Source organism: Lepidochelys kempii, chromosome 1 (assembly GCF_965140285.1).
Source record: "Lepidochelys kempii isolate rLepKem1 chromosome 1, rLepKem1.hap1, whole genome shotgun sequence".
NCBI lineage: Eukaryota > Metazoa > Chordata > Testudines > Cheloniidae > Lepidochelys > Lepidochelys kempii.
The window spans coordinates 231,200,591-231,226,105 of record NC_136380.1 but is presented as its reverse complement, the minus strand read 5'-3'; the positions used below and the strand labels follow the sequence as shown (position 1 = coordinate 231,226,105).

General features: G+C 40.1%; 1 protein-coding gene across 1 annotated transcript in view; it reads left to right on the top strand.

Moving 5' to 3' along the window:
• Positions 1-25,515, top strand: part of BMAL2 (basic helix-loop-helix ARNT like 2) — a 61,993-nt gene that overhangs the window by 14,263 nt on the left and 22,215 nt on the right. The window contains exons 3-11 of the mRNA XM_073317364.2: positions 3,047-3,085; positions 5,046-5,203; positions 8,908-8,987; positions 9,784-9,876; positions 10,961-11,078; positions 11,863-12,006; positions 13,852-14,092; positions 15,890-15,996; positions 16,542-16,692. Of these exons, the coding sequence (XP_073173465.1) occupies positions 3,047-3,085; positions 5,046-5,203; positions 8,908-8,987; positions 9,784-9,876; positions 10,961-11,078; positions 11,863-12,006; positions 13,852-14,092; positions 15,890-15,996; positions 16,542-16,692 (1,131 nt within the window). The remainder of the gene's footprint in view (positions 1-3,046; positions 3,086-5,045; positions 5,204-8,907; positions 8,988-9,783; positions 9,877-10,960; positions 11,079-11,862; positions 12,007-13,851; positions 14,093-15,889; positions 15,997-16,541; positions 16,693-25,515) is intronic.

Below are 25,515 nucleotides of genomic sequence, written 5' to 3'. Positions count from 1 at the left end.
CTTTAAGATAGAGGTGAACAAATCGGAGAGATTCCAGAGGAGAGCAGCATAAATGATAAAAGGTTTAGAAAATCTGAAAACTATGATGAAAAGTTAAAAAAAAAAAAAAAAAAAAAAAAAACTGGGCAGGTGTAGTCATGAGAAGAGGAGACCGTGTTGAGGACCTGATAATCGTCTTCAAGTATCTTAAGTGCTGTTATGAAGTGGCCAGTCATTGATTGTTCTTTATGTCTACTGAATGTAAGACAAGAACTAATTTATTTGATCTGCTGCAAAAGAGATTTAGGCTAGGGTGACATTCCCCAGGGTACAAATCTGGCCAGTTGAACAGCTGCGTCCTCTCAACCCTGCAACCGGGCGTGCATTTCACACTGCTTTGCTGTAAGAACAACCACTCCTGGCCTGTTCACCCACAGCTTCTAGCATGCAAAATCACTCCAAGCTGAATGATATGAGCATTTCTAGCCATCCATTCTTGAACTATATTGTAGAGTGACACCAGCAAATTCCCAGACTTGTTCCCAGAAGTGTGCGTCTTTGTACTGACAAGTTCTTTCCTTCTGTCCAGTACAAGCTCACAAAAATCCCATCATTTCATTAATAGGAAATAATATACTGTCGCGTGGTGGTCACCTGCTCTGGGCCTGAAAGGGTTGCAGCCAGCCCTGGGAGAGGGCTGTGGCAGTGAGCCAAAGGCTAGGCTGATGGGGAAGGCAGCCTCAGCTGGAGCCACGCCCCAATCAGGCCACAACTGGCCCTATAAAAGGCTATGGGCCAGGAGCTCAGGCAGTCTCTCTCTAGCTGTGGAGAGAGATGGGCCTGGCTGCTTGGGAGCTGAGTAAGGTACCTAGAGTGGAGCAGGACTGGGGGAAGGCTGGAGGAGCTGGGGAGCTCCAGCCTGGAAACCCCCCAGGCTTCAGGCCTTGTTAAAGGCCTGGAAGGGTATTGGGGTTGCAAAGGTGAAGCCCAGAGTAGGCAAAGGCAGCAGGTCCAAGCCCCACTTTGCCAATGATGAATGGCTTGTCCACTGAAGTCCGCCCCAGTGAGCGGGGGCTAGATGGTGGTGACTGGCAGTAGCCATAGACTGAGGCGAGGTAGGGATAGAGGGTTGGGGGTTCCCATGGGTGGGGAGACCCAGAGAGTGGGTGTACTGCCAGGGGGCAGCACCCAAGATAAAGGGGAACCGGGATCCAAACACATGCTGGTTTAGATAAAACAACAAGTTTATTTATTACAGAAAGATTTTTAGTGATTACAAATAATGAGGCATAAAAGTCAGGATCGGATACAAAGAAATAAAAGGTAAAATGCAAATTAATACCTAACTTAGAAACTAAATGAATTCAAAGTAAAGGTTTTTCTCACCTCATGCTGTTACTGGTTGAATTCCTTCAGTAAGGACCAGTCCCGTAGTTCACTGATGCTTCCTTTGTCTTTCAAATGTTGATGATGCAAGAGTAAAGATGCGGTGATATGTGTCCTCTGTTCCCCCTTCTTAAAGCGTTTATCTTCTTTGAGAGAATCCTATCCAGCTGGGGTTCAGGCAACAGCAAATCTGTTTTGGACAGGAACCCACTCCTGTTCCATTGCCAAAATGTAAATTTCTAGGTCATACTCTTTTTCCTCCCAAAGAATGGATGCTCCACTGCGTAATAGTCCACTTGATTATGTTGACACCTGGCTGAGGTGCTGTCTAAACTTTTTTCCCTGAGGAACTGGTTTGGATTGTTTTTCTAAACTCTGAGCATCTCTCAACAATGCCATACAGTAAAATCTTATAACTTTACATCCTGGTGTTACACATATTTTTATCAGGACAGTAATGTTCAGTAGATTATGAATTTTTGAATGATACCTCACAAGGCATACTTTGTACAAAATGCATCATGGTTTTGTAAAAGTGGTGAACATAAGGGTATGGTCTGTCACAGTTAGATAACAGGAAAACTATCAAAGGATAGTTAAGTACTGGAATAGGCTTCCATGAGAGGTTGTGGAATCCCCTCTATGAGAGGCTTCTAAGAACAGGTTAGATAAACATCTGTCAGGAATGGCTTAGGTATATGTAGTCCTGCCACAGCACCGTAGGATGGACATCATCATCTCTTGAGGTGCTCTTCAGTTCTACTGACTGTGAGTATGTGCTCAGAAAGGGAGCTGAATTTCCCTGAAGATTTCATTTGCATTGATCATGCTCCAGCTCATGACTGAGCAGGACTTTCACTGCAATTGCTGCTCTGGGTTGCTGCAGTCTGTGCTGAGTCTGTGCACGAGACAGGGAGCCTTTCCTCCTGTGCTCTCACTGACCTCCTTTTGGGACCAGGCAGTGTGGAAGAGGGGAAAGAGTCAGACCTGCAAGGAGTAAGGAATGGGTTAGGACAAGATTCCTGGTTGATGGGGAAGATGAGGCTGGGGGTGGGAGGGGACTGGAAGTTAGGGGCAGGTTATTCAGATCAGTGACAGTGTACCAGCTACAGTATATTCTTACACTTGTAAATACTTTTTTTCAGAATTGTTTGTGTGCTGACCACCTTCATTCAATTAGCAAATGTTTACCATTTTCCCCTTGCTTCTCACAACAGAAGACAATATAGCTTTGTTTCATTTATGTCTTTATAGACTGGTATCACTAATGTTACTGCTATGTTTAGAAAAATGTGCTGACTGAACAAAGTACAAAATATTGTATGTCTATCCTAAACTGTGGTTGGTTGGTTTTTCTTGGCAATAGTATTAGTGTTAAAAATCTGTGGAACATTTCTCATCAAATTACAGGTTTTATGGTAGACCAAATGTGGGGCCTAAACCAATCGTGTGTTCCATTATTTTTAGACTATAATATTTAAACTGTGTGAACATTCAAAGTTAAATTCAGTGCAGTTTATTATGTTTTGGTCTTGCGTTGTGGAACGGTTCCTAAAGAATTGAGACTTACAGAACTTTGTGCACTAATAAGCAATATTTCATGTTTCTTTTTGAATTAATGTACTGTTTTTATAAACATTTAATATATGAATTTATGTAAATATGTATTCTGTTTTTCTAGGAGTGAAGATGGAGAACATGTAAAAATTAAATATTTCAGGTATAGTAATTTGGAAAAGTACATTTTTCTACCAAAATCTAAAGTCATAATTCATAGTTTTGTTCAAAGTTTTCAAATACTTAATGTTTCCAATTTTCTTAAACTTTTTTCTAAACTCATGTTGAAATTTCAAAGTTGATTGGGGGTTTAATTTTCCATTTACTGCAGTGTAAGTTGTATAGCTAAATCCCATCATTGGCTTTGAAAATGTTTACCTCGTGGTTTTACTAGGTATATATTAGTTAATGTAATATATTCATGGCGTGTGTAAATTGGAGAATTTTCCTCTGTGACTTGAAGAACTTTGTAACGTAACAGTCAAATGTTTCTAATCCACAATCCACTAATCCGCAAACTGTGGCATTGACAAACAAAAAATGCTAGTCATTCCTTTCTTCTCAGCAAAGGTTTAATAGCAGAGTCCTGTAATGTGATCTCATATTACCAAAATCTTTATTATTATACAATAATTAGTAAACATCCTTTTATATTTACTCAAAACTATTATCTGATAATTTAAATCTAAACAGTAATTGTCAAACTAAATCAACAAGTCTCTAGTGATGTACTATCCTTGCTGTTTGGTTTACTTGTTAAACACAAAATTCAGTTCTCAATAGGTGTCCCAGTGATTAGTGAATATATATAAAATCCTGTATATAAAATCTTGTCCTTTGTTAATTTTCACCTTTTGTTCTTAATTTTGTTTTGAATTACTTTGTTCAGTAATCAAAAAAAGTAAAGTTATGCATTTAGTTCACAAGAGGAATATTTTAGGGCTTGGTTCAACACTATATTCCCCCACTGTTGGTTTCCAGAAGCTTCTTTGGGCAACGTGTTTGTGACCTCAATCTCCTTTCCTGACTGCAAATCATAAAACTTTTGTGCATTAGCAGCTGCGAAATGCATTCTGCACGATACAGTTCCCCTGAATCCATCTATCCCAGTTGCAATAAACTACCCGTTCATTGGGTTCTCCAGGTGTTGTACAACTAAGCTGGGAACTTCCCCCAAATGTTTGTCTGTTAGGCTACGTGCACACTACAGTTTACGTCAGTATAAGTTGTGTCACTCAGGGATGTGAATAAGCCACTCCCCTGAGCAATGTAAGTTACACCGACCAAAAGCGCTGGTGTGGACAGTGCTACGTCAGCAGGAGAGCTTCTCCCCCTGACGTAGCTAGTGAGGCTTTCGGGGGCTGGAGTAATTCAGTTGACAGGAGAGCTCTCTCCCATAGGCTTAGAGCATCTGCGCTAGCAGCGCTTCAGCAGTGTAGCTGTGCCATGGTAAAGTTATGGCTAGAGAGCTAAGTCTCTGTCTTCCATTGTAGAGACACAGAGGAAAAGGCAAACAGTGTGTATGACTACCTGGTGTCAGAAAAAAAGTTTTAGTCTGGGGATGGATGGGATGGAAGCAAATGCAAAGATTTGAGAGGAAAATAGGAAAAACAACGCTATTGTGGGATAACTAATCCAGATATTTTTTAAAAATTGGTTGCTTTGGAAGAAAAGTCAAAGTTAACTTTTCTGTAAAACCAGAGATTTTCTTTAAAATTGGTCCTTAAAAGTAATGTGCAGCCACAGGTGTATGCATAGAGGGGAATGTTTTCTGTAAAATCAAATTCAGCATTATGGGAAAGAACAGAGACAAAACACTATATAAAGCCTCCACTTCTCTTTTGTTCCAACCACTTTTCAGCAAGTTCATGCTACTTTGGTTTTTTTTGTTTTATTTTCACAATTTCACATCACATTTTCCATAAGCAGCTGCTGCATATTTCAGGCGAATCAGGTGACAGATTAGCTGTCAAATATATGCATTGTACATAAGTTCTTCCGGGATGATGGTGTTTCTCACAATACAATCTGTCCCCTGATAAAGTTGATGTATATAGCACAGGGGAAAATCTAGTGAAAAATGTATGTCTTTTGAACTTTGCTTAAAATACTTTTCTTCTTAGGGAGGCTCATAGTCAAACAGAAAAACGAAGAAGAGATAAAATGAATAACTTGATAGAAGAATTATCTGCTATGATACCTCAGTGCAATCCTATGGCACGTAAATTAGACAAACTTACAGTATTACGAATGGCTGTGCAGCATTTCAAGTCATTAAAAGGTAATTTAAAAACTGATCTTATAATTCCTTGTTTTAATGGGAATTACACAACAGAATTTCTTTAGTTATATAACTGTTAGCTATTCTGTATCTATACTTAGAGAATTCAACTCTCAGGTTCACTAAATATATTTACCAAAAGATTGAATTTTGAAGATATTGCACTTTATTTTAGAGGTTGTTCTTACATTTAGTTATTTAGGACGAAATGTAAACTTTTATGTGATAGCAAAGACTAGAGTGAAACGCTGTGGCAAAGAAGCAGTTACATTTGAAACATAAGTTTAGGAACAAAAAGTCAGCTGAGTCAACATGTCTGCTCTTTAGATTTACTTACTCTCATGTCCCTTGCTGTTGGTTATTTGTATTACCATGTATCTTAGTCGACTTCCCCAAACATAGTTTTACGTGTATATCGAACTATTGCATGCACTTTGTTTGTTGTCAGTGATACATTAGTTATATCTATAAGGTACAACATTGTACACACACACACACACACACACACACAATAGTTCTGTTTAAATTCTCTTAGCTGCTCCTAGTTTTATTTTTACCTTGTCTTCTAGATTTTGAAGCTCTTATTAGCGTAAAAAAAAAAAAACTTTTAAGCTTCTCAGTTACATCAGAATTTCCTCCTTTTGCAATAAAAATCTTATAACTTTTGGTTCTTGTGACTTTATTCAAGAGAATCAGTTATTTGTTGTCCTATGATGCATCCTCTCCAAAGCAATAGTATTCTTCCTCTAGACAATGGGGATCAAGCAAGTGCCTTATTTCTAATTTGAATTTTTCTGGCTTTAATTTCCAGCCACTGGTTCTTGTTATACCTTTTTCTGCTAGATTAAAGGGCCCTTTAGTACCTGACATTTTCTACAGTCCGGTCACCTCTTGGTCTTCATTTTGATAAACTAAACAGATTGAGCTCTTTAAAATTACTCACTATACGGCATTTTTTCCAGTCCGCAGATCATTATTGTGGCATTTTTCTTTACTCTCTCCAATTTTCCATATATCTTTTTAAAGCGGGGATACCAGAAGTACAGTGTTCCAGTATCATTCTCACTCGTGCCGTATATTGAGATAAACTCACTTCCCTGGTCCTACTCGCTAATCTCGTGTTCATACATCCAAGGATTGTGTAACAGGTGCATGCTGTCCCTGCACATCCACTTGTGGCCAAGTGCAGTGTTACCGGTGTGCCTGCCTTAATTTCCCAATTGGGTCATCAGTAAATTGGTAAACTAATCTAAACTCCACTCCCCAAATGTCAAGGGGGTAAACTCTGTTTACCTCCATTTACCCTCAACTAGACTACAGCATTTGGCTATATTGAAACACATTTTGTTTGAATGGACCCAGATCACCAAGTGATCCAGATCAGTCTGTATGGTTACTCTGTCCTCCTCATTATTTGGTACTCCAGTGGTCTATGTCAAGTAAATTTTTATTAGTAGTGGTTTTATATTTACTTCTAGATCATTGATGAAAATACTGAATAACATCAGATCTAGAACTGGTCCCTACAGACCACCACTAGAAACATTCCCATTTGACACTGAGTCCCCATTGATGACTACTAATTTGAGATCTGTCAGTTAGCAAGTTCTTCCATTTAACATGATGTATTGATATTGTATAGTGCTAGTTTCTTAATTAGAATGTTGTGAGGTCAGATGCCTTACAAAAGTCTAAATACATCTACATCTGAATCAACCAAGTTTGTGTCATCAAACAATGAAATCAGGTTTGTTTGACAAGACTTATTTCCTGTACAGCTGCACTGACTGGTGTTAATTATATTCACATCCTTTAATCCTTTATCAGCTTTTCCATTATTTTGCCTGGGATTGATGTCCAGTTAGTTATCCAAGACGTCCCGCTTCCCCTTTTTGAACACAGGTACAGTGTTAGCACTCCTCTAGTCGTCATGATTTGTTAAAAATTAATAATGATTTAGAGATCTTCTCAGCCTATGTAGGCCTGCTGTTTTCAAAACGTTTATCCCAAGGGATAGTTAGAAGGAAATAAAGTCATGAATTAGCAAAGTGGCAACTGCATTCAACAGCTGAAAAAAGATTTGGTCATTAAAAAGCTACTAGTTAAAGACCAAACTGCTAATCTTCAACTCAAATGTTATTTCCACCTAATGTGTGGATGTGAAAGCTGGATATCCACCAAAGGTTTAGACATGTCTAAATGCCTTCAAAAGCAAATGCCGCAGGAGAAATACTAGGTATGAAATGGAAAGAGTTTATAACACATGCCAAGATTCATCATAGAGTTTAACAACCCCTTGTCTCTAAAGTTAGCCAAAAAAGATGGAAATCTAATCTGAATGAATGAAACCAGAGTGTATGCCATGGCAGGCATGCCATTGGGCAGCTGGAGGAACATGGAAAAAGGGGCTGACTGAAGGAATTGCTCCATCGAACAGTACTTAAAGAGGGGAAAGCTTACGGATTTTAACACACACAGCTCCATGCAGAGAGCTTAGTATATACAAGGATGGTGGAGCCTTTTTTGTATGTTAATCAATGTTTGATGGTGCAGGCAGGATTCAGATCAAGTTAGACATCTATCAAACCTAGGACTATAAAAATGTTTAATCTCTCATTTGCTTGTAGTAGAAGTGTCTTTAGTTCTCCTAAATACCACTTCCCTTATTACTTAAGTGATATTCTTAATGATATGTAGCTAATGATAGATTCTAAAATGAAAAACAAAGCGGTTCTACACAGAAGCAATGCAAAATCAAATCGGTGATGTTACGGACAGTTATTTTGGCTGTTCTTGGTTTGTTTGTTTAATATTATCCAGTTTGGGGAAGGGAAGATACAGTGGGGTTTGGAGTAGAGTCATGGTAGAATAGAGGCCTTCTAGGGGAAAGCTCTGTTAGAGGTACTATCTCTGAGGAGACATAAAACAAGTGATGCTGAACACTTGCTGGTATAAGGGCACTTTTTTCAGGAGTAAGCCTGTCGTGGCCAATGTTGTTTGACAGCTCCATGCTTGTGGATGTGATCTGGCTTAAATGTATTCTACAGTTTTGCCCTGGTTAACTGAATTGCTGCTGCTGAGTACCAACTCCTTTTTGCACTTACATTGCCTGTCACATCTCAAGGTTATTTCTGCATAAGGGGTAGTGTTGAAAAATCTCAAAGATGAAGGCAGAAAATTTTAATCTTCTATAAATTAATATCCTAGTAATATACTTCAATACAAACTTCTTTTTTGAGAGAGAGAAGTCACACCACATTGGTAACATGCATGAGTTCTTGCATAACTTACAAAGCTCCTCTTTCATTTTGAACTGAAGTCATAATCTTGAGTCTAGTTAAGATCTAATTAAAATAGTCCCCACCTAAAATTGTTTCCTTTTTACTTGTTTTTTCCGCAGGGTTCTTCATTTTTTGCAAACATCTGGTCTTGTGTTCTGGGTGTTATCCCAAACACATTTGCTTTAGCATAGGTCTAGAATTCCTGAGATGAGGTTATGACTGTTTAATGACCTGTTTATTAAAAGAAAAGTGAATTTGTACATTCCAGTATGGAAAGCAGAAAACTATTTTTTTATGGTTAGAAAGCACTGTGTGCGTGTTCTACATGTGAATTTGATGAAAAAGCAGCTTTGTTTATAAAGGAAACAAATGATTAAATTTTGTTTCTTTTATAACATTTATAAATAACTTGCTGTTTTGCAGGTTCTACTAGTTCTTATGCAGAAGTCCAATATAAGCCTTCATTTTTACAGGATGGTGAGCTGAGACAGTTAATCCTTAAGGTAAGTAAAAAGAAACCATGTATCAAGTGATGTCCTCTTTAAAGCTTGGTTTAACTTCAGTTGACTGCAAAGGGCTTTTCCTTACATTTCTTCCTTCAAGTCAGTGCTTTGATATCTTTGTTAAGACTCAGTTTATAAACTCTAACAATAGAATTATATGCACAGGATTTTTCTATAAGAGCCATGGAAACTGTATGTGTTAATAGGGCATTTATGCAAACTGTACCCATGAGTATCGTAAATCTGTATAAAAACTGCATAATGAATGTGTTAAGTGGATATGTTCATTGTATTTATGTAAATATCTAAGTGTGTGCACTTATACAAAAAAAAAAAATCTTTCATTTCCATTTAATATGCCAGCAAATTTTCTACACTTCATTTGGTTTTCAAAGTATACACTTAAGTTACTGAAAGATGTGGAGATTAACCTATGAAAGTAGCTGTTTTTACTTACAATATTTTCTTATCACACTTTCATTTGCCAAAGTTTGCCTTGTCTATTGCGTGTAATAATATCCTTTAGCAAGAATCTGTAAAATAACTCCAAGTTAAGCTGTTCTACAGCTAAGCTGCTTTTTCCCAAAACCATTTTTGTTTTTAAGCTCTGTGTCATGGTCTGATTGGATATTTGCTGTCATTTTAATTGGTCTCTCTTATTTAATAAATTGTAATTCACCTAAAATATTGAGGTGTACAATTATAATCTCCAGCATCAGTTAATATACTCATTGTATATAGCTGTTTTTCATCAGTGTTTGTTTGATTCTATAAAGACTAATTTTTATATTTATAGACTGCAGATGGGTTCCTGTTTGTGGTTGGATGTGATAGAGGAAAAATTCTCTTTGTCTCTGAATCAGTCTGCGAGATACTTAATTATGATCAGGTAGTTATAATCAAGTCATTTTTTATTAAAATGAAATTTGTTTTTAGATAATGTGTTTGGTTTTGTTATAAATACCGTTCCTTGTGCATGATTTCTTTAAATCTTTGGGCTTTAGCTTCCTCTTCGACACAATTACTCCAAAGGTTCGTTACTTTGAAATTAGAAGCATTCTGCAACTACAATGAACGCTGTGACCCAATTACTGGCATCTAATTTCAAACTATGATCTTCAGGAAATGATTTACATACCAACCCAAGAGAAAAATATATTTTGAAGATGTCCTTGCTTCCTCCTTTTATTGATGGGGATTTGGGCTTTTGGATGGTGAATGATTCTCTGAACTTTAGAAAACCAGTATTTCAACAGTGCAAGTAGATTGAAACTCAACTTGGTAATTGCTTAGTTTCAAAGATTTTAAGATTGAATAGTCCTACACTGACATCTGTGTTGCTGTAGTATGGAAACCAGCCAATCTAGACTCATTTTAGTTCAGGGAAGGGAGAAAGAATGAAGACCAGTCTAGTGCTATCCCCTTTACGGAGATGCAGGTTATTTACTTGGAAATCTCTGGCCTGAACTGCCTTGCCCAGTGGCTGATGAGAAGCTTTTTGAGTCCTTTGTGCCACCCACGTCTCCTTTTAAACCCCTTCACTTTTCATTTTTCCTCATAGCATTTTTAGAGTTTAAACTAGGCTGTCTGTCCCCTTACCCTTCTCTAGCCAGCAGTAAGAGAGACCATCACCCCTTAAAAACTGAAAGGTAGGAAAACAACATGAATGAATATTTTTCGATTTCACCATTTAACTTAATTGGTAAGATATAATTGCATTTCTGCCACCCTGTTTTTTACTAATTTCTATAGTGTTCATATGCTTTTAATTAAATATTGAAACAAAAATAAGAATTCAGCAAAGCTGTTGTTTGAAAATTTCAATGGATAAATGTTACCGTTTAGACAGAATAATTCAGATATCTGGAAATTCTGACCTTTTCTAAAACAGCCTTCAACATTAAGCTCCTTGGTGAGGAGATGCGGAATAGAGTGTATAATGCACAGCTTTTAAATTAACATTTTTTCACTAGGCCAGCTTGATTGGACAAAGTTTATTTGACTACTTGCATCCAAAAGATGTTGCTAAAGTGAAGGAGCAACTATCCTCCTCAGACGCTTCACCAAGAGAAAAGCTTATAGATGCCAAAAGTAAGTGTCTGTTTAAATATACTCAGATTTTTAATGTAATGTCTTCATTTGTTTTTAAGTTCGGTTATTATGTAGGGCATATTCATGCATTCAAGCATATATGTGCAAACACGTTCAGATGATTTGCACAAACAAATCATGTTTGAATGCATAACTGCTGCTTAGAATACACAAACAAGTTGAAAGCTACATCAGAAAGGAACTCATTTTAGGTAATAAGAATGACTGAAGTTTACATTGTTAGACATTTACCAAGAGTTGGTATGAATTTTTTTTAACCAGGCATACTACTTTTTTTCTTGTATTTGATAGGTCTTGTCAATACAAAAGACCTGATGTAGTCGAGCATGGGATAAAATGCTTCAATACCAAGAATCACTGTCTTCTCTGAAAATGCTAAGTGTCAATTTAACCAAGTCTTATTTTGCTAGTATGGAGAACATTATATACTGTGCAGCTGATCACTATTTTATAGTGTTTTTTATAAGCAGCTTTGCAGCTTCCCCCCTACCAAATAGAAATTGAAAGTTTTTAAAATCTTAATTTACTAAATAAGATTGCATAGCATTGAATAGTATATTAAAATATTTTGTTAGCTTCCACTTTTCACAATCATGTTTTGTTCATCTTATTTAATTCATTTAACTTTTTTCAATAGTTAATTGTACGTGCAAAAATTTAAGAGGCAGTAAGGCAATTGGGAGAATATAATAATGATTTACATACAAATAATTCTGTGTAGTCCAAAGACCTTTTTCTGACTGTCTTATTAAACTTTTACAAGCTGGCTTGCAAGTACGTATGGATTTTCAAGCTGGATCAGCTCGATTGCATTCTGGTGCTCGGCGTTCCTTCTTCTGTCGGATGAAGTGTAGTAGGATCACAGTCAAGGAAGAAAAGAAATGCTTGCCCAACTCAAAAAAGAAAGGTATCTCAAAGTGTGGCTGAGTTGGAGGATTTCTGTTTTTAAATATGGTATATTTAAATTCTGAGTCAGTTACAGGGCCTAAATAGGTAGCAGTGGCGTCACAAAATAATTGTAGGGAATAAGATATACATGATAAGACCTTGTTTTTATGATCTCGGAAAAGCCTGTCTTAGTTATCCCCCTAGGGGGAAAAAAAAGAATCAGTCACTGCTTGTGAGCGTACGTGAGATTCTGGTGGGATGTTGAAGCCTGAGGAAAATTACTGAATGGAACTGGAACAGTTCAAAGCACAGGAGCAAGAAGAAATGTCTGTCATGGAGATAACTATTAATAGGGTTGCAAAATCTGCTGTTTTGGACAGGATAACTTAAGTAGTGGGGGGAAAAAAATCCTCTCCCCCCTCCCAAAAATACATTATTGTATTTATATGTCAGGTATGATTTTTCCTTTTATTATAAAAACTACTAAAGTTAATTCTTTAATATGCAGTGTAGTTGTAGCCATGTTGGCCCCTGGAAATTAGAGAGACAAGGTGGATGAAGTAATATCTTCTATTGGACTAGTTTCTGTTGATGAGAGAGACAAACTTTTGAGCCACACAGACCTCTTCTTCAGGTCATGGTTTGAAAGTTTGTGTCTCACCAAAAGAAGCTGGTCCAATAAAATATATTCTCTTATCCACCTTGTCTCTAATTCTTTAGTGCAACTTTTGGCTGATTTACATCCCATCTTTTTATAGCTTTTTTTGGTTTCCATGAGCGATAGTAAACACTTGTCATATTTTCAGTGTACTTGGACGCTTTATTTAAACAAAGCTTTTGTTTTAGACTCTATATTTAAAATAGAGTTTTCCAAGGCTTACTAAAATTGTTAGACATTCCAAAAATTGTCATTTTTATTTTAAATGTAAAGCTGACTTTGTTGATATTAACCATGGAATAATTTTAATTTACTCTGACTCTTTCATAACATTTAGTGTAAAATCCTGGCCATATTGAAGTCAGTGGCAAAACTCCTATTGTCTGTAAATGGGCCAACATTTCATTCTTAAACTGCATATATCAGTACCTAAGAAAACAATGACTTAATGAACTAAACATCTAGACATGCCCCAGAACGCGTGTTGAAATACCAATGGAAATGACTCAGCCTTTCATTTTCCCAAGGTAGATAAATTGAATTCCATGCAGTTTACTTTGGGGCAAAGCATCTTCGTATAGGACTCTAAAAACAAGAGTTCCTGTCTGCAGTGCATGGACACTAACAATCTCATGGGACTTTCTGGAATGATAAAGGTTTGCCCCAATGTCTTTGGGCAAAATATCCCCATCTGCTCTCTTGTGTAGTATGATAGTAAACTTCTTACTATGGGACGGATGCAGGACTGCAGCTGATTTGTAGTGATTCCTGAATGTTACATAATTAAATGGTGAGAGATCCACTGGAATGAATTGCAGTATATACTATAAATTCAAGAAACAGAAATTAAGCTTTTACATTTTGCTGAAAATGTCTTAGTCTTAGCAATTACACTTCAATAACCATATCTGTCTCCTTGTTTAAGATTATGATATTCAAGTTACAGAATGTCTCTTCAGCTTAATGTAATTCACAGTACAAAAGAAACTGCATAAAATATTTGCAGTAAATGAAAGCAATACGTATTACTAAACTGTTGGTTTAATTTTCTTCTTTTGTGTGAGAACATTTAAGATGCTATTCAATTACTTTATTTACAGCTCTGTAGGGCTCAGACCTGTATGTAGGCACAAAACATAACAGCTGGAAGAGAAATTTAAAATTTAATTTTCATTTGGGAATTTAACTCCTCTTTTTTTCACTTAGATCACAAAAAGTACCGTACAATCCATTGTACTGGCCATCTGAGGAGCTGGCCTCCTACCAAGGTGGGAGTGGAAGAGGAGAAAAATGCAGAAAAAGACAGCAGTGACTTTAACTGTCTTGTTGCAGTTGGGAGATTGCATCCTTATATTGTTCCACAAAAGAGTGGTGAGATAAAGGTGAAACCAACAGAATTTGTTACACGCTTTGCCATGGATGGAAAATTTGTTTATGTAGACCTACGGTAAGCATTTTGTTCTTTATTATAGAAAGAGCCAATAGTGATTCCTTATGTAGGTTGCCTAATGCATTCTGTTACATAGAACAAAACTTGTTGAGCAGGACTCACATATGTAAGACATCATATTAAAAAAAAGTATTGTATTACCTTACACTAAATAATTTACTGATCAGATTAAAGAGCACATCATAATGTTGTTAAATTATGCTTGTCAAGGGATGCATCACTCACTGCTGGTCTGGTGCCTCCTTATGATCACTCTGGGGATTAGCTCGCGAGGCTGATGCCCCTTCCCATGGTTGCATGCCATCACACTGTCTGTCTCTCTTTCTCTCGCTCTCACTCTGGTCTGCAGCTCCTCTCTGGTCCCAGGAACCTCAGCATCATCTTTGTGACTCAGCTAGGTTACTCTGGCTAGGTTACTCAGCCTTCCCCTCTTCTAGGCTACAGTCCTTCAAATCTCTGCCATTCCCACAGTGACCCAGGCAGTCTTCCAGTTGACTGCTCCGCATCTGATTTATGCCACGGCATCAGTGGCTGATAAAAAAAAAACCCAGGCCTGCCCAACTACTTCAGGTTCCAGTCCAGGGAACCTCAACCCAAGAGTTCTGGGCTTTCCTCTCCCAGCCCTCACTCCTCCTTCCCTGGACTACTTCTACAACTGCTGGCTTCCCTCCTTGCTCTGGGTGTACCATCTGCAAACCCTCCTCCCTCTTCCCAGGGAGGGACTGCTGCCTGCCTTCCTGCAACCTTTCCCAGCAGCCCCCAATTTCCTAGCAGCCCCTGTCTGTTGCCAGCTTCCTGCCTTTATAGACCCTGTCTGTTCCTGCACAGGTGAGCCACTGCCTCCAGCCTCTAAAGTGCCCCTGTTTGCAGGCTAATTAGCTAATTGGACCCACCTGGCCCAATTCAGCTCTTGCAGGGCCAGTATGGGGAGCACACCCCTCACAATGCTTTTAAACTAATTAATCAAAAACCTCAAATTAGAATTTCAGAAAACTAAGCATAAGTGTCAGCAGTTAGCATTTAACCAGAAAATCATTAATCTTGTTTCTTAAAATTCATGCAACACATTTAAATTATGCCAACAAATTATTTAATAAGCATGGGAGTTTGTCCATGTGTTACTGGTTTATTTAAAAAACTTTATGGGATAGACTCAGTTGTCAGTTTTTCTTATTTTGTAGCTCAGTACTTTAAGTAGAAATACTATTAGGTTGGTTTACTGTACTTTATCTAGACAATTCTGCCTTTTATTTGTGAGGATGAAGCCTGTTAATATAGAATGAAAGTAATATCGACTTGTAACACTTTGAAGCACTAAGTGCTTCATTCTCACTAGAAGAATTCAAAGCAATAATTTTAAAATATATCCAGTTTTTTTAGATTAATTGAACAGTGGAATTTCTAAATAATTTAAATCAGCCTCTTCTCTATATAGTGAGCTAGTTTGTAGAACTAACAGTGCAGTACATCCTAATTGTTTAAATGTGTACATAATACAAATGTTCTCTGCGAAATATGGGTTTGAACTAGTTTGTGTCTGATGGTACTGGCTAACATAAAAATGTTAATATCTTGTTTCTGTTGCTAATGGATTCAAGGTAATCTATTGCTTAACCATCATTTATTTCTTACACTTGTTTAGATCTGTACCTGTTGTAGTAGAATTTTGTTTTCAAACCCAAATAAACATGTGTTTCCCCTTTAAATATGCTTTTTCTGTTTTGTATGATATTGGCATAAGATGCTGAATAAAGTGTTTTAATTATGTGTGAATCCTCTCTTATTGCCTAACAGTGCAACAGCAATTTTAGGGTATCTGCCACAAGAGCTTCTAGGAACTTCTTGTTACGAGTACTTCCATCAAGATGATCACAATCATCTAGCTGATAAACACAAAGCAGGTATGAAATGCTTGGTCCTCCTAATACAAATGACATACAAAGACTATGTGAAAAGAAAATCAAGTACTCACGAGTTAGGAAAAGTTAGAAATAAGGTCCTCATTAAGTATTGCCTTGTATCGCATGTAACATCTGTAGTATTGCCAGTGCTTTAAACACAAGAGAATATTCTTTCTCTTCCCTTAACCCTCTGCCTCAGTCTCTGTCCACTGAATGAAGCAGGGGTCGTATGTAGTCATGTAATTAAATATTGAATTTAAAGGACCACCAAGCCTCAAATCTTCCCACTGTTGACTTGCAAGAGCTGAGGTGATGGGCTCTGCTTCATGTCTGATCAGATGGCTGAGTTTGAAATTTGATTGGAATTCAGTCTTTGTGCTTATCTGGAAAGTACCAAACACATTGTTGGCACTATATTAAATTGAAATTGTTTTATTGGTTGTGTGGCTACCAAAACTGAGTTGTCAATACAGTTTTTTAAAGTCAGTTGTGTCCTCCTGTGTGTACAAATCCGGATGAGCTTAATATGTTTTTTTCCTATTTAGTGTTGCAGAGTAAAGAAAAAATATTTACAAATTCCTACAAATTCAGAGCAAAAGATGGAACTTTCATTACATTGAAGAGTCAGTGGTTTAGTTTCATCAATCCATGGACCAAAGAACTGGAGTACATTGTATCAACCAATACTGTAGTGTTGTAAGTAACTGGTGATGTGAATCTGCATCTTACTTTTTGTCTTAATTAGGAATATCATTAATATAAAGCTATTAATTTAAAAAAATATTAATGAGAAAAACAGGACTAGAAAGTACAAAATCTGCAATTGTTTGAATCCTAGATATAAGGCCAGAAAAGACCATCGTGATCATCTAGTTTTTTGACCTCCTGCACATCACAGGCCACAGAACCTCAGCCACCTACTGCTGTAATACACCCATAACCTCTGACTGAAATACTGAAGTCCTCAAATCATGATTTAAAGACTTCAAGTTACAGGGATTCTACCCTTTACTCTAGTTTAAATCTGCAAGTGACCCTGCCCCATGCTGCAGAGGAAGATGAAAAACCCCCAGGGTCTCTGCCACTCTGATATTGAGGAAAATTCTTTTCCAACCCCAAATACGGTGATCAGTTAGCCCTGAGCATGTCCGCAAGACCCACCAGCCAGACGCCTGGGAAAAAATTCTCTGTAGTAACTTGGAACCCTTCCCATTTAGTGTTTCATCTCCAGCTGCTGGCGATATTTGCTGCTAGCAGTCACAAATGGGTCATTGTAAGTAATCTCATCATACCATCCCCTCCATGAATTTATCAAGCTCAGCCTTCAAAGCAGTTAGATTTTTTTTTTTGTCCCCACTGCTCACCTTGGAAAGCTGGTCCAGAACTTCACTCCTCAGACAAAAAGAACAGGAGTACTTGTGGCACCTTACAAGTACTCCTGTTCTTTTTGCGGATACAGACTAACACAGCTGCTACTCTGAAACTCCTCAGATGGTTAGAAACCTTTGTCTAACTTCAACCCTAAACATGTTGATGGCCAATTTATATCCGTTTATTCTTGTCTCAGCACTGGTGCTTAACTTAAATAATTAGTCTCCTTGTCTGGTATTTATCCCTCTGATGTATTTATAGAGAGCAAACATATCTCCCCTCAGACTTCTTTTGGTTAGCCAAGCCAAGCTATTTGAGTCTCCTCTCCTAAGGTCCATTTCTCTGATCATGCTAGTAGCCCTTCTCTGCATCTGTTCCAGTTTGAATTCATCTTTCTTAAACATGGGAGACCAGGATTGCTCACAGTATTCCCAATGAGGTCTCACCAGTGCCTTGTATAGTGGTAATAATGCTTCTCAATCATTACTGGAAATACCTTGTCTGATGCTAATATGATCAGAGGATTACTTTTTCACAGCCCCATCACATTGGCAGCTCATTGTCATCCTGTGATCAGCCAGTACACCCAGGACTTTCTCCTCCTCTGTTGCTTCCAACTAATAAGTCCCCAGCTGATAGCAAAAAATCTTGTCAGTCCCTAAGTGCATGACCTTACACTTTGCGCTATTAAATATCATCCCATTTCTATTCTCCGGCTTTCAAGAAAGGCTAGAGACTTGCAACTCAAACTCCTTCTCATGGAGAAGTCTCTCAGACCTGCTTCTGAGCCTGAAGCCTGGACCTCCCCTGGAAAAAGCCTCGCCAATCATGGCTTCTGACAAGGGTCCCTCCTCCATTCAGACTTCTGATGAACCCACTAAAAAAGTGTCTAAAAAGTGGGTAACTATATCCCCAATGCAGGAATCAGCCAAGAAGTGCCATTCCGCGATCAGGCAAACTGCATCAGCACTGACCACACCTTTAGTGCCCAGAGCCAAGATAGCGGGACCATCCAGCACCGCCAGTACTGCGAGAGCTAAGGACTCTAAAAGAGCCAGCTCGGACAGAGGTGCTAAGGAGAAATCAGAACCCCATGCCTTGGCACTGACTCAGTCAAAGCCACAATCAACACACAGCTGTGCAGCACCGGTGCAGACCATGGCTCAGTCCTTGAACCCCAAATCACGCTCTGTGTACATACTAGCACAGCCTATGGTGCCAACATATGCACCGCAGCTCCCAGCACCGCTCCAAGCACAGCCCCCGGTGCAGATCATGCAGACTCCACAGCAGCTCATATGGCACAAAAATCTCTTAATCAGATCTACGCCTGACTCTCCCATCCTCAGCACCAACACGATCCTGGCACGTTCGGCACCGAGTCTCATTGCCACTCCACTATGTTCTGCTCCACCTTTTTTAAGCAAGGAGGGACAAATAGATTCTCCCCCACAATCTCCTGCCCACCATGAGCCACCCAAATCAGGATCCTTTCAGGGGGCATACTATGCAGATCCCAAACATCTACAGTGGTATGGCCAACCCTGGGGTCCACCTATGCCTCTCCCACCCCAGTGGGCATAGTGGAACCCATGGGCAACTTACCCCACACAATAGGGACTGCTCACCACTTCTAGACTGAGTACGTAGCAATTGTCTGCACCTTTGGTACCTGGACCTTCGGAACTGGCTGGGGAAGGGGAGGAAGAGGAGGACCATACCAGGAAGGGGCACCACCTACCCACCTGTCGTCATCTTCCCCAGACGACACAGTCATGCTTCCTCCCCCTAATATAGGGGATGATTTCAAACAATTTGAGGACCTATTTAAAAGAGTGGCTAGCTTTCCGGACATCTCTCTGGAAGAGGTCCAGGTGACACAATACGAACTGGTGGACATCTTGAACACCACCCCCCTCCAAAATCGCTTTGCCTATGAACAACGTGATAATGGAACCTGTCAGGACCATTTGGAAGATGCCTGCAACAGCTCCTCCAACCTGCAAGAGGTCTGACAAAAAATATTAGGTGCCAGCGAAGGGCACAGAGTTCCTTTTCTCCCATCCGACACTGGTGGTCAATGCAGTCCATGAATGTGGCAGACAACAGCCCAAGACAACACATTGTGATAAGGACTGAAAAAGCCTTGACCATTTTGGCCACAAGGCTTACTCTTCAGCTACACTACACCTACGCATAGCCAATTACAAGACCTTGCTGGCAAAATATTACAATAACTAGACAAAGTTTTCTGAATGTATTGATTTTATTCCTGAAGGCAGAACAATTCACAGTCTTGTATCCAAGGGACAACCCGTCTCCAGAAAAGCCCTCCAAGCTGCACTGGACTCTGCAGACACAGCTGCAAGATCAGTGGCGACTGCAGAGGTGATGCAAAGGGCCTAATGGCTCCATCTCTCCAGCTTTTCTAGGAAAGTTTAATCCATGGTCGAAGACTTTACCATTCAAAGGGCCCAAACTTTTTGCCAAAAACACTGATGACTCTCTTCACACCCTCAAAGATTCACGAGCGACACTGTGATCTCTGGGGATCTATATGCCTAGACCCAAGAAAAGACAGAGGAGTTGTTATGCTCCTCAATATTACCGCCATACTCCGTATTCACAACATCGGCAGTATGAGTCACAGGGCCTCAAACTGAGGTAATCAAGGACAGCCTACTTCTCCTGTAGCTGCATTGTAGCTATCAACATCCAGGCAACAAATTTGAAGCCTTGGCCGAGGGCCCAAGAACCCCATGTCTGTCTGTTCTGGAGACTTCTACTCTCTCCTGGCCATTCGGAGACCGCCTACTTCAGTTTTATCCAATCTGGGAAACCATCACATCCAACCAATGGGTGCATGAAATTGTATGAACTGGTTACTCCATCCCCTTTCTTTTCAAACCCCCTACCCACCCTCCCTCTCCATCCCTATTCAGGGACCCATCTCATGAGCCTCTACTGTGTCAGGAGGTAATCCACCTCATACATCTAGGAGCAGTAGAACCGTTTCCAAAAAAACAGAGAGGAAGGGGCTTTTATTCCCACTATTTTCTAACGAAGAAGTAGTCGGGCGGATGGAGACCAGTACTCAACCTACACCAACTCAACAAATTCGTCAAGACACAACGATTCAAGATGATCACACTAGGTGCCATAATCCCAGCACTAGAAAGAGGGGATTGGTTCTTGGCCCTTGACTCCAGGATGCGTATTTTCATATAACAATCCATCCTTCCCATTGGAGGTTTCTCCAATTTACTATTGGTCAGGAACATTTCCAATACAAGGTTCTTCCTTTCGGACTATACACTGTCCATCAGGTTTTTTTGAAAATACTAGCAGTGGTTGTAGCCTAGCTCCAGAGAAACGGAATCATGATATTCCCATACTTGGACAACTGCCTGCTGAAAGCACCAACATGGCAAATGACGTTAGAAGCCACCAAACAGACGGAGACCCTTTTCATGAGATTAGGCCACCAAATAAATGCACAAAGTCCACTCTAACGCCAGTGCAAGAGTTTGAGTTCATTGGGGCCCATCTCAGTTCTCCCAAGGCCATAGCCTCCCTACCTCAACAACATTTCCTTGCTCTAACCAATCTCATAGCCACGACATGAAGCAGTCCCCAGGTATCTGTCAGGACATGCCTACTACAACTTCTCGGTCACATGGCTGCCACAACTTTTGTCATCAGTCATGTGAGATTACACGTGCATTGCCTCCAAGGATGGCTCCGTATATATTATGTCCCACATAAACACAGCTTAAACAAATGCCTCATGATGCCGGACAAAATAAGACTCTCTACTCTGGTGGACACACCCAGACAACGTCTGCATGGGAGTGCCCTTCCTTCAGAACATGCCAACATTAATCATCACCACAGATGCTTCGCTCCTCGGATGGGGGACACACCTGCATCCACATTCTGTCCCGTGTCACTGGTCCCCTGCAGAATCCCTTCTCCATATAAATTTGTTAAAACTACGAGCCATCTGCAAAGCCTACTCCCACTTCCTACCAATTATCAAAGTCAAGGCCATTCAGATCCTTACGGACAACATAGCTTATATATGTTACATAAACAGAAAAGGGGGAGCATGATCACACTCCCTATGCATGGAAGCCATGAAACTCTGGCAATGGTGCATCAGGCACAGTATCCACATCTCTGCCTCATACCTTCTGAATGCCAGAGCACCACAGGAGATATCCTAAGCAGGCACTTTTCTCAGGGCCACAAGTGGGAGCTAGGCAACCGCGTACTCCAATGCATATTTCAACAGTGGGGATTCCCACCGATAGATCTCTTTGCAACTGCACAAAATACCAAATGCCTCCATTTTTGCTCCAGGGCAGGTCTGGGAGCCTACCCTCCCATCCCCCTCCTGAACCACGTGCTCCACAAGATCAGGCAGGACAAAGTGAAAGTAATTCTAATACCCCTGCATGGTCCTAACAAACCTGGTATCCTTACCTTCTCAGGATGGCAGTGCGTCCACCAATCATGCTCCTGCTTCTGCCTCATCTGCTGTCCCAGAACTTGGGTTTCACCCTGCATTTGGATCCACAAAGACTCCATATCAGAGCGTGGCTCCTCCATGGCTCAAGGGATCTGAGATGATCTGCTCGGAGGATGTACAAAACATATTATTGAATAGTCGCAGAGCAACTACCCACCACACATACATACTCAAGTGGCAGAGATTCGATGCTTGGTGCCAGCAAAAATAGATATCATCCTTTTCAGCCTCCTTACCCTCAATATTAGATTACCTCTTAGAACTTAAAAGGTCAGGTCTCTCCATGAGTTTCAGTACGAGTTTACCTCTCCACTATTACAGCTTTTCACCACAAGGTGGATCAATTCTGTCTTTGCTCACCCTCTCACCAAAAGTTTCCTCAAAGGCCTCACCAACGTCTATCCAGAGCTATGTGATCCTACTACACCATGGGACCTCAACCTAGTCCTTTGGGCCCTCGCTGGTTCCCCATTTGAACCCATGGCTACATGCTCACTCCTACACCTTTCCATGAAGGTGGCGTTTCTAGTGGCCATTACATCTGCCAGACATGTAGGAGAGTTGAGTGCTCTCATGACAGACCCCCATACGCTGTCTCTTTTTAAAGATAACGTATTCCTGAGACCACACCCCAAGTTTTTATCTAAAATCGTCTGTCTTCCACCTTAATCAGCCCATTTACCTGCCGACATTCTACCCTAAACTTCATGAGGATAGAAAACACACAACACTTCATACTCTTAATGTGTGGAGGGCCTTTTAAATAAACAAAAGAAGACCATTTCGTAAATCACCCAAACTATTCATTTCCATTACTGAACGCTCCAAGGGGAGTGGCATATCCAAACATAGGCTCTCCAAGTGGTTCTCTGATTGTATAAAACTATGCTACCATCAATGTGACCGGCAACCCCCTAAAGGGATTCGCACACATTCCACCAGAGCCCTCTCGACCTCTGTTCCTTTCCTTAACGAAGTGCCCATCATGGACATCTGTAGGGCTACAACCTGGGCCTCAGTCCATGCCTTTACATAGCATTACGCATTACAACAACAGGCAACATTCAGTGCGTTCTTTGGACTCAGTGTACTGTCTTTTCTTACTCCTTCAACTCCAAAGCCCCCTCCTTCCTCTGGAGGGCATTGCTCTGAAGTCACCTAAAGTGGAGCACCCACAGGGACAGCACTCGAAGAAGAGGAGAAAGTTACTCACCGTGTGCCGTAACGTAGGTACTTTGAGATGTGTCCCCGAGGGTGCTCCACTATCCTTTCTCCTTCCCTTCCTCCCCTCTACTTCAGACATTAATACTTGATCTCTCCAGTAGAGAAGGAACAGAGGGGCGGTTGGTCGCATAGCACCAGTTAACTGCCTGAGGCGGTGTGAGACAGGGACTGCGCATGTGCGACCCAACCTTAAATCTTTGTTGACTGAGGTATCCTTCATGTGTACCCATATTCTCCCTCAGAATGGAAGGGTAAGAGAATTCAGAAATGGGCTGAATCCTAAGGGTTAGGGAGGCTATAGGGGGCCAAACCTGAAAACTTATTTAGCAGGAGGCACCATGTTGGACCTGCGTAAACGTCTGGTATTAAAGTTAAAGCTTTATTAAGTTGCTGCCTCCCACTTTAAAATCCATCCCTTTACCTGTTTCATTCTTAGGCACTTGATCAGCACATGCAGATTGGCTTAGGTAAGAGGCACCACTCAGTAGCTATTACCATACACCTACATTGCTAAGGGCACATTTCTTGGGGGGAAAAAAATGCAGAGATGACCAAACACTCTGCCTTAGTTGACACTATCTACTCTGTGACCTATTTACAATTTTCAAATTGCATTTTCACACTCATAACTGTGTGAGAGAGCACCTTTTAGAAAGATATGGCAATGTTAAAATTGAAACAAAGCATTTTGCAACCGTTACTCTGTTTGCTTCCATGTGGGCGTTTGATAGAAGATCATGGTTCTATTTACTTTTTACTTGATCTGTTCAATCATTTCTCCATTAGTGTAAAATTATGCAGTGCTAAATCCAGCTAGCTGAAACTCTCTTTTTCGCACCCCAAAGAGTTTGTTCAGTTTCTGTGAATTAGTTTGTATTCTTATCTTAAGGTCTCATGGTACTGTAGGGAATGATACACAGTTCTCCCTCTGTAACAATTTGGCAAAGTTCAACAGGTAAAAAGATACATAAAAGTAGGACCAGTAATTGCACTTCATCTGTTAGTGGTATGGACACCGTAACAGCTTCATGACTACTGGGTTCTCCAGCCACGGACACCTACTGAATGTCAAAGGGAACATAGTCCTCCTCCAAGAAAGATGACTGTCCAACCCACCTGTTGCCAATCCCCAGTGCCTGACAAGCCATATATATCAGGAGAGGTAGTAATTCTCTGATGTCTCAACAGCAGGTTGGGTGAAGTTCCTCCATAGCTATCCGTCTAGCAGAGTGGATATGTGCCCCAAGACACTTTTTTCAGCCAGAAAGTTCAGATGGGGCCTGTTTTGGTGTACTATCCTGACTCCCTTGGTAACTGGGGCTGAGAATGAGAGAGGTACATACACAACCACAAAACACACACTGGAGAATATAGAGGTAGCTTTTCCATAGAGACACAAGAAAAGAACCTTGGTTCTCTGCCCTTCCTGGCAGAAGTTTGCATGGAATTTACTACTCCTTAAGCTGGGAAGAAGGGAGCACAGATTCATCCTGAGGTGCTTGGAGGCATTTATGTGACTTTCCTCAGACACAAGCCTAAGCAGCTGGTCTTCACCAATCTGCAGGTCAAACATGGGTCCCCTTGCACATTAGGATTACCCATTCTGGTGAGTTATGTTCCTGGGCAGGTTTTAGACAAAGTGCATTCCTCACTGCCTCATGATAGAGGAGTATGGTCTAATTCTTTGTGTTTTCTGTTGCTCTAGCTTCCTTCGCTGGTTGTAAAATATAACCTAAACAAAACTGGCGAATAAGTGGAGCTAAATCTTTCACCTGATGCCACAGAAAGTGGGATTGTCCTGGCACAAAGCAATAACACACAGAGCATTCCTATTTAGCAGTAGGAATTCAGTTTTTCTGGTGAAAAAGGATCAAACATATATAACTTTGTCATGTGCCCAGAATTGTGACATGTTTTACTCGGTTTCATGTACTGCTTTAATTCAAATATCAAGTATACTATGTATTGTGTTTTAAATTTTCCTGATTTTTTTTACCAATAAATTAAAAACCAACAGGATCTTATTAAAGAGGAAAAGGCAAAATACCACATTTATTGTGAATACAGAAAGAATCATAGTAAGCAGTTAGTTATAGCTATAACATTCCATTCAATCTCATATTTATTCACACACACACACGTTCCGCAAGGTTGTTATCATAGTTACCAGCCTTAGAGTTGCTTATGCCAAGCCACTGGCCAGGTGGCCTGGACATGAGGAGGGAGCAGGGCCTTGTCAGATGCTCATCTGATGCTCCTGGAAGTTGGTTTGCAGAATCAGACCCCCAAGTTCTCACTTTCTAGACTCCATTTTTATAGGAGTTTTTTCCTATGCCAGTCTATGGGAATTGTTTCATCATGCTATTGCTGAATCAATCAGCAGATAGCACATT